The 17,951-nt window shown below is 49.1% G+C and overlaps 1 protein-coding gene, 2 long non-coding RNA genes and 3 other non-coding genes across 11 annotated transcripts in view; 2 read left to right on the top strand and 4 right to left on the bottom strand.

The window, feature by feature from the left end:
• Window positions 1–1,232: 1,232 nt before the first annotated feature.
• The window catches only part of RTN2 (reticulon 2), a 27,204-nt gene continuing 10,485 nt past the window's right edge, over window positions 1,233–17,951 (bottom strand). The window contains exons 9-13 of one of the 6 annotated variants that reach the window (XM_078145864.1): window positions 16,877–16,935; window positions 10,462–12,640; window positions 5,888–6,234; window positions 2,569–2,627; window positions 1,233–1,804 (exon numbers count right to left, since the gene is read on the bottom strand). In XM_078145864.1, the coding sequence (XP_078001990.1) occupies window positions 12,598–12,640; window positions 16,877–16,935 (102 nt within the window). In that variant the 3' untranslated portion in view covers window positions 1,233–1,804; window positions 2,569–2,627; window positions 5,888–6,234; window positions 10,462–12,597. Of the gene's footprint in view, window positions 1,805–2,568; window positions 2,628–5,887; window positions 6,235–10,461; window positions 12,641–15,804; window positions 16,095–16,396; window positions 16,936–17,951 lie in introns of those variants that run through there. The other 5 variants (XM_078145865.1, XM_078145869.1, XM_078145866.1 and 2 more) reach the window with 5 other exon arrangements.
• LOC144454261 (uncharacterized) lies at window positions 5,057–8,156 on the top strand. The gene is made up of 3 exons (XR_013482599.1): window positions 5,057–5,855; window positions 6,084–6,261; window positions 7,493–8,156. It is a non-coding gene; the product is annotated as an uncharacterized LOC144454261 (long non-coding RNA).
• On the bottom strand, window positions 6,303–6,389 carry TRNASTOP-UCA (transfer RNA opal suppressor (anticodon UCA)). The gene has a single exon. It is a non-coding gene; the product is annotated as a tRNA-Sec (tRNA).
• LOC110203637 (uncharacterized) lies at window positions 12,581–15,523 on the top strand. The gene is made up of 2 exons (XR_002323027.1): window positions 12,581–12,666; window positions 14,659–15,523. It is a non-coding gene; the product is annotated as an uncharacterized LOC110203637 (long non-coding RNA).
• TRNASTOP-UCA (transfer RNA opal suppressor (anticodon UCA)) lies at window positions 12,708–12,794 on the bottom strand. The gene has a single exon. It is a non-coding gene; the product is annotated as a tRNA-Sec (tRNA).
• TRNASTOP-UCA (transfer RNA opal suppressor (anticodon UCA)) lies at window positions 13,196–13,282 on the bottom strand. Its single transcript has one exon. It is a non-coding gene; the product is annotated as a tRNA-Sec (tRNA).

Raw genomic sequence — 17,951 nt, 5'->3', positions numbered from 1 at the left:
GGCAGTCTAGGGAAACCTGTGCATACTCTTGCTCAGAATTGTGCTTTTAGTGCATAGAATACTATAGAGGATTAAAAAGGCAACCAATTGGGTTGAAATAAACATGTCACTTTTTCCCCATTCAACTTCTTCTATCTTTGAAATGTATCCACACATGTCTGGGGGTCTCTGAATAAGCCTTTTGCACAGAGCGCAAAACAACACTCCCAGTAGATGCTATTAGACTACCCATTTTACAGGGGGGAAACTGAGGCAAACAGAGATGAACTCAGGGTCACATAGTTGTAAGGACCTGAGACCAGATTTCAACCTGGCTCTTCCTGACTAGAGGCCCAGCAGGCTTCCATCCCCTGAGCCTCGCAGCTGCCTAGTCCAGTCATGGCTAACTATGTGCTCTCTCCTAGGCAACATTGGCCTCCAGAAAACCAGCCATGGTCGGGGACATCAGACCTCTGGGAGAAGGTTGCCTAGCAGGGCTTGAACAGGAAGGGCTTGGGCCCATTCTATTCACCAGCTGATCCCAACTCGACAGAGCCCTACATACGGCAAGCTAAATAATCGTGGACTGATTAGTTTGCACCTCCAAGTCATTCTAGCATGACAGAACCTCAGACCTGGACGGCCTTTGGAAATCAACTGCTCTGATCCTTTCCTTCTAGCGAGGGGGAAGCTGGTCCCTCTAACCATTTCCCACATCAGCCGAACAACAAACCCAGAAGCCAAGGCTCCAAAGTGTTCTCCCACCCCAGTGCTCTCTCCATGGTGCTGCCCATTGAAGACTCCCATTTTTCCAGGGAATTAGGACATGCTTTTCTCGAAGCAGCTCTCTGACGCTGGGAGTATCATCAGTATTATTACCCTGTGTTACAGGTTAGGAAACTGACACCCAGAAAGGGGAGACTGAGTTGCTCAGCTGTTAAGACCTAGGGAGTCAAACTGAGGTCATAGCATCATAGTGATACTGTAAGTAAACTGAGGGTCACAGAACTTTGGTGACTTACCCAATGTCATCCGGGTAATAAGAGAGGCATGATCTGAACCTAGATCATGCCTCAGGCCGTGTCATTTCTACGGTGTCCCATTGCCTCTCCTTGCCAAGCATTCTCTCCTCTATGGCACACTGCTTCTACATTAATAACAGGTCTCCAGGTCATTGACTCAGCAGGACAGGGGGAGGAGGAGACTTTGACCAATAATGTTGGTTGACTGTCCAAATGACTACTTGAGTCCACTTGTTTTCCACACGTTTTTATTAAAGTGTAAACCCAAGCTCAGTTCCTTCCTCAACCCCATGAAATGCCCCAGGGGTGGGGACAGGGTTGCAGACAGGGAGATACCCCCCCACACACACCTCAACACCCCAGCTGGGAAGGGGTGATAGGGAGTGACAGGGGGTGACCACCTGGCATCAGGGATGGCTGCCCTCTCTAGGGTACTACAAGTCTCTGGCCTTTCTAGGCACCCAAGGACCATCTGCAGACCCCCAGACAGGTGCATGTCATCCTAAAGGCCATGGAGGGTGGCGGGTGTGGAGGCAGGGATGAAAGGGAGTTGGATAGTTGAGCATGGAGAGGCCCTGGGTAGGTTCACCAGAGCTGGAAGGTGTGTGTATGCGTTATGTGTGTGTCTGTGTGTATGATCCAGAACTGGGGAGGCTGGCAGGGAGGGGGCCAGGCAGGGGAGTTGAAAGAGGGCACCGGGGTGCTGTGGGCAGGCGGGTCCCGGGCTGGCCGGAAGAGGGGCTCATTCAGCTTTGGCTTTGGAACTTGCAGAGGCCCCAGTCCCTGGGATCTTTGAATAGATCCTGCAGAAACAATGGAGACCACGAGAAATCAGAGATTTAAATAGAATTTGTGATATACCTGTACACACATAAACACAAACACCCACAAACACACCCCCCCACACACCCCTACATATTTTAGTTGCTAACTTTAGATGTGAAAGAATCATAGGGCATCAGAGCTGGGAGGTTCCTTACAATAGGAAATGTCAGAACAGGTAATATCAGAGCTGACAGAGAGTTTAGAACAGACCACGTCAGAGCTGAGAGGAACCTTAGAACAGGTGATGTCAGAGGTGAGAGAGACATTAGAACAGGAAAAGTCAGAGCTGGGACGGGTCTTGGAACAAGACTGTCAGAGCGAAGCAGAAGGGCCCTTGAAACAGAAAGCATTAGAGCTGGGGGAGACCTTTGAAGACAGAATGTAGGGGTTAGTGAGATTTCAGGGATCATCGGCTCCAATTCCCTCATTTTAAAGATGAGAAGAAGGGACTTGATTCCAAGTCACATGGTCAGTCAATGGCAAAACCACCGAGTAACCAGACTCGAGGGTCCTGTTTCCCAGCCATAGCTTGGACCACAGTCCAGGCGCGTTTCCATGCCTGCCACCAGTGGCTGTAGTTGGAATTGCAGTGGGAAAACAGGAGGTGTCCACTAGTTCTTTGGGAAGGGGGTGAGTAAGGATGGAGATGGAATTTGGGACCAAGGGAAGAGAGAGAAGGCGTTTGGATGCACCCAAAAGGCCTCGTTGCCCTTCCCAGAGCCACAGACACAGCAGTACGCACTTAGCCTTGATGTAACTCAGCTGACTGTTCACCAGCCCAACATATTGGTCGATCTGGGCCTAAGGGAGGTGGAGATCAGGTTATCTTGGGGGTGGGAAGAGAACTTCTCTCTCATCTCAGGGAGCCTCACCACTCCACCCTCACTGAAGGCCCCCAGCAGTGAACATTGTTGGGGGAGGAGCAGAGCATACTGAGTTTCTCATTGCCCTAAACCCCCTCACTCCCAAAGTGCCAAACTGTTCCCAAAGTCTATGAATTCCCCATCCTCCTCTCAGTCATCTGAGTCTGCATGCTTCCCATTGGTGCCCCCAAACCATCATTCCTTCCTCTCTTCCAAAGAATTACCCGCAGAATTCTGCAGCTGGGTTTGCTTTAGGATATAACCATTGGGTCCTGATGTATCTACGTGTTTGTGGGATGCAGTGGGGCTGCATGTAAGCAAGTAAGGGGTGAGAGGAGATAGTCCTAGAAATCAGTAGTCCTTAGTGGTGGTGGTGTTGGTAATGGGAATGAGCTAAATAATGGAGACACAGTCAGCTTGGGTGTCAATGGTTGGTGTGAAGGTCTATCAGACCTCAGTTGTCTCATGGGATAGAGGTGAAGGCTTGAAGAAAGGATTCATCAGTCAGTAGGGAAGGCTGTTTCTAGTGGGCTGCCTCAGTGAGCTACGTGGGCTCCTAACCCATTCAATTCTCTGAGGTCCATATCAGCTTTCCTATTCCAAGGTTTGGAAGCTCTGAACCTGCTAACTAGTTAACCTGTCCCTGCCTTGTGTCTCATCAGTCCATCCTTCACAAAGTACCAGGGAAAACTTCCAGAGGCAGAGGTCCGACCAGGTCACTCTATGGGGTTTAAAACATGCATTGGCTCCCCTAGCAAATTCAAACTTCTTTCCAGGCCCTTGAGGCCTTTCCTCCACAGTCTCACACCCACCACCCTTTCCTTTTCTCTTTACTTCATATGATTTACCATTGTGTACTGAAGAGTTATGGGTGGAGAAAGCGCTGGCTTTGGCATCAGAGGTTCTGGGCTCCAATTCTGATTCCAACACTTTCCCAGCTGTGTGAGTTGGGCACATCCTTTATCCTGCCTTGGCCTCAGTCTGCTCATCTGTTACATGAGGGGGTTACACTAGGCAGCCCTCTGAGGTGCCTTCGAGTTCTAGAGCTATGATCCCTATGACCTCGGAGATCCCTTTCAGCCATAAACCTGTGATTCTGTCATCCATGATCCAAGGGAATGACCACTCTCATCTCATCCTGTCTTCTACCATCTCCATGTCTTTGCTGAAGCCTGAAATGGTTCTATCTCCCTCTCTTCCTTCTAGGCCTAACCCAGGGCCCTCTCCTTCAGGAAAGCCTCCCTGAAACACCTTCCCCACACATCGAAAACTCATCTCTCTTCTCCACTTCCTCACGCTGTTGTTCAGTTGCATCTGACTCTTAATGGCCCCATTTGGGGTTTCCTTGGCAGAGACACTGGAACGCCATTTCCTTCTCCAACTCCTTTGACAGATGAGGAAACTGAGGCAAACGAGGTTAAGTGACGTGCCCAGGGTCACACAGCCAGGAAGTGTCTGAGACAGGATTTCAACTCAGCAAGGTGAGTCTTGCTGACTCCAGGCCCAGTGCTCGCTGCATTATGGTGCCACCTAGCGGCCCTTTTGCCTAGTTTTTCTTTCCCTTTGCCACAATTTGCCTTTTTTTTTTTCCTATGCTCGTAATGTACAAGTAGCACCTGAAACTACTAGCACAATTGGTATTACAAGTAGTACTTGCAATTAGATTGCAAGCTCCTGGAGAGGAGGAACTGTCTCATTTCATCTTTGTATCCGCAGTGCCTAGCACAGGTTCTCCACACATGGCAGAGCCTTACTCAATGTATGTTGCATTCACTTGGTCAGTGAAGACAATATGGCGGGGTGGAAAGAGCATTGGATTTGTGGTCCTGAGGCCTGGTTTGAATTCTAGCTGTCTTACTAGCACTAGGGGAGGGCAAAGATAAGAGTTTATCGACCTTCTTTGATCCTCACAACAACCCCAGAGGTAGGTACTGTTATTAACCCCATTTTACAGATGAGGAAACTGAGTCCAACAGAGGTTATGTGACTTGCTTTGGGTCAGGCAGCCAGTAAGTGACTGAGGTTGGATTTAAATTAGATCTTCCTAACTCCAGGCCCCTCACTCTGTCCACTGTTCTACCTTCCACCTTGGGGGGAAAACGTTTGCCCTCTTCAAGACTCACTTGCCCTTTTTGTCAAATGAAGGGAATGGACTAAAAGACAGAAATTCTCACCTTTAGACTAGCATCATGGATTTATCCTCTTAAAGCTTGATTCTGACTCTGCTACCCACTCGTTCAATCGACTTGAGTGGCTTCCTATTATTTTCAGGATCAAATATAAAATACAAAGGCTTTCAAAGCCTTCCACAACCTGGTCCCTTCTGACCACTTCAGCCATCTTGCATTAGACACACACACACACACACACACACACACACACACACACCCCGAGGAACAATCTTCGTTCTACTGCCGTTGGCTTCCTTGTTGTTCCTTGAACCCTGACACTCCATCTGCTGAAGCTGGGCAGTTCCACTGGAAGTTCCCCATGTCTGGAATGCCCTCCCTCCTCAGCTCTGCCCTGGGGTTTCCCTGGCTCTCTTCAAGTCTCCCCCCAAATCACACTTCTGTAAGAAGTGATTCCCAGTCCTCCTTCATCTTACTGCCTTCCTTCTGCTCATTAGCTCTCATTTCTCCTGTATGTATCTCATTTGTCCAGAATTCTTTGGGGGGAGCTAGGTGGTGCAGTGGATAGAGCACCTGAATCAGGAAGACCTGAATTCCAATCCAGCCTCAGACACTTACTAGCTGGGTGATCTTGGGCAACTCCTAAAATCCTGTTTGCCTCCCATCTGTAAAATGAACTTGAGAAGGAAATGGCAAACCGCTCCAGCATCTTGGCAAAGAAAACCCCAAATGGCATCACGAAGAGTCAGACAGGACTGAAATAATTGAAGAACATAGCTGTTTGCCATAGTTGTCTTCCCCATTAGACTGTGAGTTCCTTGAGGGCAGGGACTGCTGTTTTGCCTTTCTGACTCTCCCCAGCCTTAGCACAGAGCCTGGCACTTAGCAGGCACTCAATAAATGTTTATTAACTGACTGACTGATGGGAGGAGAGTAGGGTGACTTAGTTGCTAATCATTCTCTGAGTTTCATTTTCCTCATCTGTAACACGGGAAGAACAGTAGCATCCGCTAGGGTTGTTGTGAGAGTTCAACAAGGTAAAGTACACAAACTAATTTGTAAGCCTTACAGCAGCTGTGAGCTGGTAGTCCACTGCAGGGCCAGGGATCTGCACTGGGGATCTTCTGCCTCCTCCTGGATGTTCCCAGACGTTCTTTGATGGATCCACTGCAGTTTCTCCTGCGGAGTTTTTCAAATTGAGCTCTCCCGGGTTGGCCCTCAGAGCATGGGAGTGGAGAGTAAGGACTGCATTTGTCTTATTGCAGGAACTGGAGGAGAGTGGAAGCCTTTGAGACACCATGATATTTCCACTCCATCGTTTGACAAACAGAGAAACCGAGGCCCAGGGAAGAAGGAGGAACTTGACTAAGGTCACACTTCAGCCCGCAGGAATGGGAAAGGGACGGAGGAGTGGTCCTATTGAAGAAAGAGAAAAAGAGGAAGGTGAGTAATACCCAGGATGAGGAAAAGGAAGGAATAGGCGACGCCCGAAAGGTGGAATTGAACCACTCTGTCGCTAGACAGCTACAGGTTTGAAGCCTGCACCCCAGACCACTGAGGGTCATCCGGGTAGCTACGTTTGCGGTGGGGGCGAGGGGGATTGCTCCTGTCCATCCCCTGCGGCCATTGGAGCCCCCGTGGTTTCCTTCCTCCTCCAGCCAAGGCAGGAAAGGCCCCCGAGGAGTGCCTGGGATGTTGGAGACCGGCTCTGAGAGCTCAGCTGGCCCACCCCACCTCATTTTACACCCGGGGACACTGAGGCCCAGAGAGGGGAAGCCACTTGCCCGAGGTCACACAGCGGGGCAATGACAGCAGCGTGCACTCTAACCCAGTGGAGGAGCGGCTGTAGCAGAAGATCTAGATACTTTAAAAGCACATCCATCCTCGGCAACATTGCTGCCAATCCTCCGGATCACGCCCAGAACCCAGAGGGCTCGGACATCAAATATCCCGCTCCTTGTCCGCGCACACGCGGCCTTCTGTTATTCCATACCCACGCCTTCGGGGTGCAAACATTGGGGTTTGGGCGACATCTCGCGGCTTTACGTGGGACTGTCGCCTTCGGGAGCCCGAGTCCCACGGACTCCCTAAAGGCCCCAATCCCTCCAGCCCACCTCGACAGGGTCCCTCTCCGGCTCCAGAACAGTCTCTGGCTCCCACCGCGGCATTGCTGGCTCTGTTCCCCACTACCTATGACCTTGGATAACTCCTTTCCGTTTCTCGAGTCTCAATTTATTTTCCCATCTGTTGGCACTCACCACCCATTCCGTGGCAGTCTAGGGAAACCTGTGCATACTCTTTCTCAGAATTGTGCTTTTAGTGCATAGAATACTATAGAGGATTAAAAAGGCAACCAATTGGGTTGAAATAAACATGTCACTTTTTCCCCATTCAGCTTCTTCTATCTTTGAAATGTATCCACACATGTCTGGGGGTCTCTGAATAAGCCTTTTGCACAGAGGGCAAAACAACACTCCCAGTAGATGCTATTAGACTACCCATTTTACAGGGGGGAAACTGAGGCAAACAGAGATGAACTCAGGGTCACATAGTTGTAAGGACCTGAGACCAGATTTCAACCTGGCTCTTCCTGACTAGAGGCCCAGCAGGCTTCTATCCCCTGAGCCTCGCAGCTGCCTAGTCCAGTCATGGCTAACTATGTGCTCTCTCCTAGGCAACATTGGCCTCCAGAAAACCAGCCATGGTCGGGGACATCAGACCTCTGGGAGAAGGTTGCCTAGCAGGGCTTGAACAGGAAGGGCTTGGGCCCATTCTATTCACCAGCTCATCCCAACACGACAGAGCCCTACATACGGCAAGCTAAATAATCGTGAACTGATTAGTTTGCACCTCCAAGTCATTCTAGCATGACAGAACCTCAGACCTGGACGGCCTTTGGAAATCACCTGCTCTGATCCTTTCCTTCTAGCGAGGGGGAAGCTGGTCCCTCTAACCATTTCCCAGATCAGCCAATCAACAACCCAGAATCCAAGGCTCCAAAGTGTTCTCCCACCCCAGTGCTCTCTCCATGGTGCTGCCCATTGAAGACTCCCATTTTTCCAGGGAATTAGGACATGCTTTTCTCGAAGCAGCTCTCTGACGCTGGGAGTATCATCAGTAGTATTACCCTGTGTTACAGATTAGGAAACTGAGACCCAGAAAGGGGAGACTGAGTTGCTCAGCTGTTACGACCTAGGGAGTCAAACTGAGGTCATAGCATCATAGTGATACTGTAAGTAAACTGAGGATCACAGAACTTTGGTGACTTACCCAATGTCATCCAGGTAATAAGAGAGGCATGATCTGAACCTCGATAAAGCCTGAGGCCGTGTCCTTTCTACTCTGTCCCATTGCCTCCCTTTCCAAGCCTTCTCTCCTCTGTGGCACACTGCTTCTCTATTATAGCAGGCCTCCAGGTCATTCACTCAGCAGGACAGGGGGAGGAGGAGACTTTGACCAATAATGTTTGTTGACTGTCCAAATGACTACTTGAGTCCACTTGTTATCCACAAGTTTTTATTACAGTGTAAACCCAAGTTCACTTTTTCCCTCAACCCCATGAAATGCCCCAGGGACGGGGACAGGGTGGCAGACAGGGAGATACCACCACACACACACACACACACACACACACACGCACCTCAACACCCCAGCTGGTAAGGGGTAATAGGGAGTGACAGGCGGTGAGCTCCTGGCATCAGGGATGGCTGCCCTGTCTAGGGTGCTACAAGTCTCTGGCCTTTCTAGGCACCCAAGGACCATCTGCAGACTCCCAGATGGGTGCATGTTATCCAAAAGGCCACAGGGGTTCGTGGGGGGTGGAGCAGGGATGAAAGGGAGTTGAATATTTGAGCATGCAGAGACCCTGCCTAGGTTCACCAGAGCTGGAAGGTATGTTTCTGCATGGTATGTGTGAATCTGTGAATAAGGTATCTAATATTGCTGCCATTTCTCCCGAAGATCAATCAGGGCCTCCCAGGGAGGAGGTAATCTTGGTGTCCTTGCCTGCTGACCCCCATATCCCAAGGAGCACTGTTTTGAATGGGCAGAACTAATCTGGATAAGGCTTTTACCCAATCCCCTCCTTTTTACACATAGTAATCAATTAACAATTTTAGGTTTTAATATCAAAACGGTAACTTCAGAGAACTTAGTTAGTCAAATTGTTTCAGCCATAACCCCTTCTTTAAGTACAGGTAAAGGTGGAAATACCTGCTTCTCTAAATGGCAGTTAGAAAACATTATGAGACAGGGTTAGGAAGGTTCGCCAAGTAATATAATTGGTTTTGCAGAGTTTTTCCACTGTCCTTTAGATTCTTTAAGTTCATACTTTATAACATCCAAATTGTGAATGGCTACTTGACATAATGATACAAAAGTTTACCAATTTGAAACAATACTAGATGTTTTAAACTTGAACCAAACACATTACCAGTCAGGTGACTCCAAATCTGCTTACATAGAAAATTGGACCTCTCTTCACCATTGGCATTGTATACTGGTCATATCTAATTAAGGAACTAACAATAATAGTTGTTAACATTTTTAGTCTCTGCCCTCTGCCAGCATTGTGTTAGGTACCTTCCAATCATGTGAGATAAACTGAGGTAACAAATTTCAGATCCTTACATTTTCCCAATTTACCTTAGTGCCAAACAGTGTAATAAATTCTGACTTAAGCATCAAATTAAAAATATCACATTTCATTTAAAATCTTACCATAATTAATTAAATTACCTTTTGTTTGTGTTGTGGTACACAAAAATTTTTCTTTTTTATGTGAGGCAGAAGAGATTAAGTGCTACCTCTCTTTTTTATTTGAGGGGAAAAGGTTCCCTTTTTCTTTCTTGTCTTTCCCTCCACATTCAAAACTTCGCCAGAGTTAGAATGTAGAGAGAGAGAGAGAATTCTTTTTTCCTGACAATTCTCCAAAAGTTTCCACACCTTTTACTCTCAAACCCTCTGTTCACATTGTTTGTTCAAATAGATTATGCTTTTCTTTCTACCCATACTTCTTTCATTCCTACATGCTTAAACTTTCTTCCCTATCCTTCTAACGGACTTTGATGAAAGTCCCTTTAAAACTGCTTGCCCTTTTCCAATCATATAATTTTCTCTCTCTTTCTCCTCTGAGGCTAGAGTTAGGAATGAGGAAGTGAAAAGCTACAGCCCTCGCCAACTGCATTTTAACCTTACAGTCACAACCTACACACAGACTCAGTCCCCACACAGCACACACACAGAGTCACAAAACAGAGATACAGTAAATCACTCCAATTACTTAGTCTAGTCCCTAATGGTCTAGCTCCCAGTACCTTTGGAAGGAGTTCTTTTCCACTCGGCCTAGACTGAGGTTTCCCATGGTGTGAGACTCCCCGATTAGCCCCCTCAATCCCACAAACTTAACCAAGCAAGCTTGCAAGAAGCCCCCTGTGTCTTGCTCCAGATGCTCGTGGAGGGACTCAGTCTTTAATCGCTCTTGGAGGGACTCAGTAATACTCTTGAATAGATGCAGCCGTTCTTTTCCTCCCCTTTTCCTTCAGTAGGAAAAATTACTCAACAGGGCCAGTCTTCCTACCTCACCATCCAGCCCCCAGGTCTCTTCAGATAAACTCTTGCCTGGGTTCTGTGCACAGAACTTACATGACCGATAATTCTTTGCTTCCTTTCTTCCTCAACTGGCTCTTCTTGTCCCCTTAGGTCGTTTTCTGTTCTTGGCGTCAGTCTCCCTTCGGGCCTCACTCTCCAAGAGGGGAGCAGTTCCCCTGTCTGACCTGGCCGCTGAGAAGATTTCAGCAGGACCTCCTGCCGGTCAGTCAAGGCTAGAGAATCTCCCAACCCCCTTCAGGGAGGAGTCCGGAAAAATCTCGGTGGGACCTCCGAATTGTGTGGGACGACGGCCACACTAGAATTAAAAGTTCGGAGGCTGAGTAAGAGATCAGAAAAGGCTTTCTTCTTTCTCATGAGAAAGGGCACAGCCCTCGTCGCTCAAGCAGCATGGCATGCAAGGAGTGCAAAATCTGTTAGTGGAGAACAAAGTTTTATTATGGTCCTAACGCGATACCCCCTCCCCCTTCCTGAACCCTTCTTCCCATTGACTGGGTTTCGGGGTGCACAATCTAAACGCAGCTTTCTAACACGCTTAGTACAATAATATCCTTATTTGGAAATATTTGCCTAGAGACAAAGGATGGGGAAGCCTTTTGATAACCATTTAGAAGTTCTGCCTAGAGACAGATAAGCAGGAACCCCTGGCAGTTAAGCTAGCAGTCTTTTGCAATGTTTATCTTGCTAGAGGAACTGGAACACAGGTCAGCTCTTGCTCAAGAACAGCAAATGTTTGGCTGCTTTGGCGGTACAAAGGGAATTTATGAGTTTTAGTGCCCAGGAAACTTCATCTATCTCACTCATGGGTGTTGGGAGGGATTCCTGCCATCCACAAGTTTATTGGTTTCCTCTCTGCCAGCCCCTTCCCCCTCACCCCCATGCCCAATGCTGTCTGTATTTACGAGGTTTTTGTATTTTGTACCGGACCCTAGGAAGGGGCTGGGGCTGGGCTGGTTGGTATTGGGCTGAGTGGTCCCTCTCCCTCCAATCCCCAGGATCTGTCTCAAGTGTTTCAACCCACCTAATAAAAAGGCTTTACAGAAACACACTCTTTGGATATGGTCATCTTTGTCCCTTTCATCCTTCCCTTCGTGGGCAGCATGGCATGAGTAGAGTTAGACCCTGGGAGAGGATCTTCCCAGCAAGGGGTTTCTGCTTCGGAGTTCTTCCTAGGCTGCTCAGAGGACTGAAGTCTGACTGTGAGGCAAGGGAATGGGGGCAATGATCAGCAGTCAGACTCTGTTGATGATATATTTCTACCCAAGCAAGACACCAACTGATGCCTTCCTGGCTGGCACCAAATCGAAATAGGAAAGACTGAGGCCAGATCTCTGAGACGGCTTCCTGGCAGGAGGCTTGAGCAGACTGCTTCCAAGCAGGGAGTGGGGGGGGGTCTCTATTTTGCAAATTCTTCCAATAGGATGAGGGCTAGCTAGAAGGCAGAGAAGACTCTTTGACTTGTTTCTGCTCATCGTCTTTGCATATAACATGGGAGACTGAGGTTAGACCACTTGGCTGCCCTCACACTTAAACAGGCTAGATCACCAGATACTTCCCCGGGTCTCTGCTGGCAGTACTGTCTCTGCAACCTAAGGGAGTGGGGGTAAACTCCCCTCCCCTCCCCTCTCCTATCCTGCCAAGAACTCTACTATCTCAGCAGCATGGACTAGCGTTTAAAACTCTGAACTTGGGCTCAGAAAGTCTTTGCTTTACATCTGGCCTCAGGCACTCAGTAGCTCTGAGACCTTGCTAATCACACTCTGAGTTTCATTTTCCTCATCTCTAACATGGGAAGAACAGTAGCATCTCCTAGGGTTGTTGTGAGAGTTCAACAAGGTAAAGTACACAAAATAATTTGTAAGCCTGACAGCAGCTGTGAGCTAGTAGTCAACTGCAGGGCCAGGGATCTGCACTGGGGATCTTCTGCCTCCTCCTGGATGTTCCCAGACGTTCTTTGATGGATCCACTGCAGTTTCTCCTGAGGAGTTTTTCAAATTGAGCTCTCCCGGGTTGGCCCTCAGAGCATGGGAGTGGAGCGTAAGTGCTAGACTTTCACTATTGCATGACCTGGAGGAGGGTGGGAGCGTTTGAGGGACCATGATATTTCCACTCCTTCGTTTGACAAACAGAGAAACTGAGGCCCAGGGAAGAAGGAGGAACTTGACCAAGGTCTCACATCAGCCCGCAGGAATGGGAAAGGGACGGAGGAGTGGTCCTATTGAAGAAAGAGAAAAAGAGAAGGTGAGTAATACCCAGGATGAGGAAAAGGGATAAATACCTAACGCCCGAAAGGTGGAATTGAACCACTCTGTCGCTAGACAGCTACAGGTTTGAAGTCTGCACCCCAGACCACTGAGGATCATCCGGGCAGAACACACAGCTCTTCTGAGAGCTATATAAAGCTTCCTAAGCACAATATATTTACATTAGGGTGTGAAATTTTGTATGCCGATTAAACTCATTTACCTCAACACGTTACCGAAGCATGATAAATTCGCAAAGCCTTATTTTTCTCCAAAATGTTTCCTCTATTTTCCGGGATGGTACGAATGACAGCTCGCGCTGGAAAGACGCCCTTCATTTGCATCGTGCGGAGGATTCTGGGAGAGATCCCTCCCGCGGGAGCGTTCCAAACATTAAAAGAAACTTGATTTAGGTCACTCTTCAGCCCTCACGCAGCGGAAAAGGAGGGAGGAGTAGTGCAACTGGAGAAACAGGAAAAGAGGAAGCTCACCAATACTCACACTGAGGAAAATACGGTTGCCGTTGAGGCCCGAAAGGTGAAACTGAAACACTCTGTCGCTAGACAGCTACAGGTTTGAAGCCTGCACCCCAGACCACTGAGGGTCAACAGGGCAAAACACCCACTTCTCCTAAAAGGAATATAAAGTTAAGAAATCCAATCATTTTACATTAGGGTGCAAAACGTTTTGTATTGATATAGCCTTACACCTTACTGCAATATGATTATTTAGTTAAGTTCTAGGTTTCTTTAAATTTTTTTCCTGTGTTTTACGGGATGAAACGAATGACAGCTAGTGCTGAAAAGATGCCCTCATTTGCATTGCCCAGAGGATTCGAGGAGACATTTCGCCTCCGGAAGCTTTCCAAGGCTTCCGCCCAGGGCTGCGATGCTGGGGATGAGGGAGGAGGGGGTGGGTTGTTCCTGCTCATCCCCTGTTGCCCTCCGAGCCCCCGGGGTTTCCTTCCTCCTCCAGCCAAGGCAGGAAAGGCCCCCGAGGAGTGCCTGGGATGTTGGAGCCCGGCCCTGAGAGCTCAGCTGGCCCACCCCACCTCATTTTACACCCGGGGACACTGAGGCCCAGAGAGGGGAAGCCACTTGCCCGAGGTCACACAGCGGGGCAATGACAGCAGCGTGCACTCTAACCCGGGGGAGGAGCGGCCGTAGCAGAAGATCTAGATACTTTAAAAGCACATCCATCCTCGGCAACATTGCTGCCAATCCTCCGGATCACGCCCAGAACCCAGAGGGCTCGGACATCAAATATCCCGCTCCTTGTGCGCGTAGACGCGGCCTGCTGTTGTTCCATACCCACGCCTTCGGGGTGCAAACACTGGGGTTTGGGCGACATCTTGCGGCTTTACGTGGGACTGTCGCCTTCGGGAGCCGGAGTCCCACGGACTCCCTCAAGGCCCCAATCCCTCCAGCCCACCTCGACAGGGTCCCTCTCCGGCTTCACAACATTCTCTGGCTCCCACCGCGGCATTGCTGGCTCTGCTCCCCACTACTATGACCTTGGATAACTCCTTTCCTTTTCTCGAGTCTCAATTTATTTTCCCATCTGTTGGCACTCACCACCTATTCCGTGGCAGTCTAGGGAAACCTGTGCATACTCTTGCTCAGAATTGTGCTTTTAGTGCATAGAATACTATAGAGGATTAAAAAGGCAACCAATTGGGTTGAAATAAACATGTCACTTTTTCCCCATTCAACTTCTTCTATCTTTGAAATGTATCCACACATGTCTGGGGGTCTCTGAATAAGCCTTTTGCACAGAGCGCAAAACAACACTCCCAGTAGATGCTATTAGACTACCCATTTTACAGGGGGGAAACTGAGGCAAACAGAGATGAACTCAGGGTCACATAGTTGTAAGGACCTGAGACCAGATTTCAACCTGGCTCTTCCTGACTAGAGGCCCAGCAGGCTTCCATCCCCTGAGCCTCGCAGCTGCCTAGTCCAGTCATGGCTAACTATGTGCTCTCTCCTAGGCAACATTGGCCTCCAGAAAACCAGCCATGGTCGGGGACATCAGACCTCTGGGAGAAGGTTGCCTAGCAGGGCTTGAACAGGAAGGGCTTGGGCCCATTCTATTCACCAGCTGATCCCAACTCGACAGAGCCCTACATACGGCAAGCTAAATAATCGTGGACTGATTAGTTTGCACCTCCAAGTCATTCTAGCATGACAGAACCTCAGACCTGGACGGCCTTTGGAAATCAACTGCTCTGATCCTTTCCTTCTAGCGAGGGGGAAGCTGGTCCCTCTAACCATTTCCCAGATCAGCCGAACAACAAACCCAGAAGCCAAGGCTCCAAAGTGTTCTCCCACCCCAGTGCTCTCTCCACGGTGCTGCCCATTGAAGACTCCCATTTTTCCAGGGAATTAGGACATGCTTTTCTCGAAGCAGCTCTCTGACGCTGGGAGTATCATCAGTATTATTACCCTGTGTTACAGGTTAGGAAACTGACACCCAGAAAGGGGAGACTGAGTTGCTCAGCTGTTAAGACCTAGGGAGTCAAACTGAGGTCATAGCATCATAGTGATACTGTAAGTAAACTGAGGGTCACAGAACTTTGGTGACTTACCCAATGTCATCCGGGTAATAAGAGAGGCATGATCTGAACCTAGATCATGCCTCAGGCCGTGTCATTTCTACGGTGTCCCATTGCCTCTCCTTGCCAAGCATTCTCTCCTCTATGGCACACTGCTTCTACATTAATAACAGGTCTCCAGGTCATTGACTCAGCAGGACAGGGGGAGGAGGAGACTTTGACCAATAATGTTGGTTGACTGTCCAAATGACTACTTGAGTCCACTTGTTTTCCACACGTTTTTATTAAAGTGTAAACCCAAGCTCAGTTCCTTCCTCAACCCCATGAAATGCCCCAGGGGTGGGGACAGGGTTGCAGACAGGGAGATACCACCACCACCACACACCACACACACACACACACACACACACACACGCACCTCACACCCCAGCTGGGAAGGGGTGATAGGGAGTGACAGGGGGTGACCACCTGGCATCAGGGATGGCTGCCCTCTCTAGGGTACTACAAGTCTCTGGCCTTTCTAGGCACCCAAGGACCATCTGCAGACCCCCAGACTGGTGCATGTCATCCTAAAGGCCATGGAGGGTTGCGGGTGTGGAGGCAGGGATGAAAGGGAGTTGGATAGTTGAGCATGGAGAGGCCCTGGGTAGGTTCACCAGAGCTGGAAGGTGTGTGTGTGTGTGTGTGTGTGTTGTGTGTGTGTGTGTGTGTCTGTGGGTATGATCCTGCATTGGGGAGGCAGGCAGGGTAGTTGAAAGAGGGCACTGGGGTGCGGTGGGCAGGCAGGGCCCGGGCCGGCTGGAAGAGGGGCACATTCAGCTTTGGCTTGGCAACTTGCTGAGGCCCGAGTCCCTGAGATCTTTAAATAGATTCTGCAGGAAAAACAATGCCGAACCTGAGAAATAAGAGATATAATTAGAATATGTGATATACATGTACATACATAAACATACACACACATACATCTTATAATCGGTAACTTTCGATGTGCAAGAATCATAGGGCATCAGACCTCAAAATAGGGAATTTCACAGCTGGGAGGGGCCTCAGAAAATGGAAGGTCACAGCTGAAAGGGACCTCAGAACAGGGAATGTCAGAGCTGGGAGGGACCTCAGAACAGAGAATATCAGAGCTGAGAGGAACCTTAGAACAGGTGATGTCAGAGGTGAGAGAGACATTAGAACAGGAAAAGTCAGAGCTGGGACGGGTCTTGGAACAAGACTGTCAGAGCGAAGCAGAAGGGCCCTTGAAACAGAAAGCATTAGAGCTGGGGGAGACCTTTGAAGACAGAATGTAGGGGTTAGTGAGATTTCAGGGATCATCGGCTCCAATTCCCTCATTTTAAAGATGAGAAGAAGGGACTTGATTCCAAGTCACATGGTCAGTCAATGGCAAAACCACGAGTAACCAGACTCGAGGGTCCTGTTTCCCAGCCATAGCTTGGACCACAGTCCAGGCGCGTTTCCATGCCTGCCACCAGTGGCTGTAGTTGGAATTGCAGTGGGAAAACAGGAGGTGTCCACTAGTTCTTTGGGAAGGGGGTGAGTAAGGATGGAGATGGAATTTGGGACCAAGGGAAGAGAGAGAAGGCGTTTGGATGCACCCAAAAGGCCTCGTTGCCCTTCCCAGAGCCACAGACACAGCAGTACGCACTTAGCCTTGATGTAACTCAGCTGACTGTTCACCAGCCCAACATATTGGTCGATCTGGGCCTAAGGGAGGTGGAGATCAGGTTATCTTGGGGGTGGGAAGAGAACTTCTCTCTCATCTCAGGGAGCCTCACCACTCCACCCTCACTGAAGGCCCCCAGCAGTGAACATTGTTGGGGGAGGAGCAGAGCATACTATGAGTTTCTCATTGCCCTAAACCCCCTCACTCCCAAAGTGCCAAACTGTTCCCAAAGTCTATGAATTCCCCATCCTCCTCTCAGTCATCTGAGTCTGCATGCTTCCCATTGGTGCCCCCAAACCATCATTCCTTCCTCTCTTCCAAAGAATTACCCGCAGAATTCTGCAGCTGGGTTTGCTTTAGGATATAACCATTGGGTCCTGATGTATGTATGTGTTTGTGGGATGCAGTGGGGCTGCATGTAAGCAAGTAAGGGGTGAGAGGAGATAGTCCTAGAAATCAGTAGTCCTTAGTGGTGGTGGTGTTGGTAATGGGAATGAGCTAAATAATGGAGACACAGTCAGCTTGGGTGTCAATGGTTGGTGTGAAGGTCTATCAGACCTCAGTTGTCTCATGGGATAGAGGTGAAGGCTTGAAGAAAGGATTCATCAGTCAGTAGGGAAGGCTGTTTCTAGTAGGGCTGCCTCAGTGAGCTACGTGGGCTCCTAACCCATTCAATTCTCTGAGGTCCATATCAGCTTTCCTATTCCAAGGTTTGGAAGCTCTGAACCTGCTAACTAGTTAACCCGTCCCTGCCTTGTGTCTCATCAGTCCATCCTTCACAAAGTACCAGGGAAAACTTCCAGAGGCAGAGGTCCGACCAGGTCACTCTATGGGGTTTAAAACATGCATTGGCTCCCCTAGCAAATTCAAACTTCTTTCCAGGCCCTTGAGGCCTTCCCTCCACAGTCCCACACCCACCACCCTTTCCTTTTCTCTTTACTTCATATGATTTACCATTGTGTACTGAAGAGTTATGGGTGGAGAAAGCGCTGGCTTTGGCATCAGAGGTTCTGGGCTCCAATTCTGATTCCAACACTTTCCCAGCTGTGTGAGTGGG

This window comes from Phascolarctos cinereus, unplaced genomic scaffold (assembly GCF_003287225.1).
Source record: "Phascolarctos cinereus isolate Bilbo 61053 unplaced genomic scaffold, phaCin_HiC Scaffold_726;HRSCAF=1367, whole genome shotgun sequence".
Taxonomy (NCBI): domain Eukaryota; kingdom Metazoa; phylum Chordata; class Mammalia; order Diprotodontia; family Phascolarctidae; genus Phascolarctos; species Phascolarctos cinereus.
The sequence above is the reverse complement of the archived record's forward strand: the minus strand, read 5'-3'. Positions and strand labels throughout refer to the sequence as shown.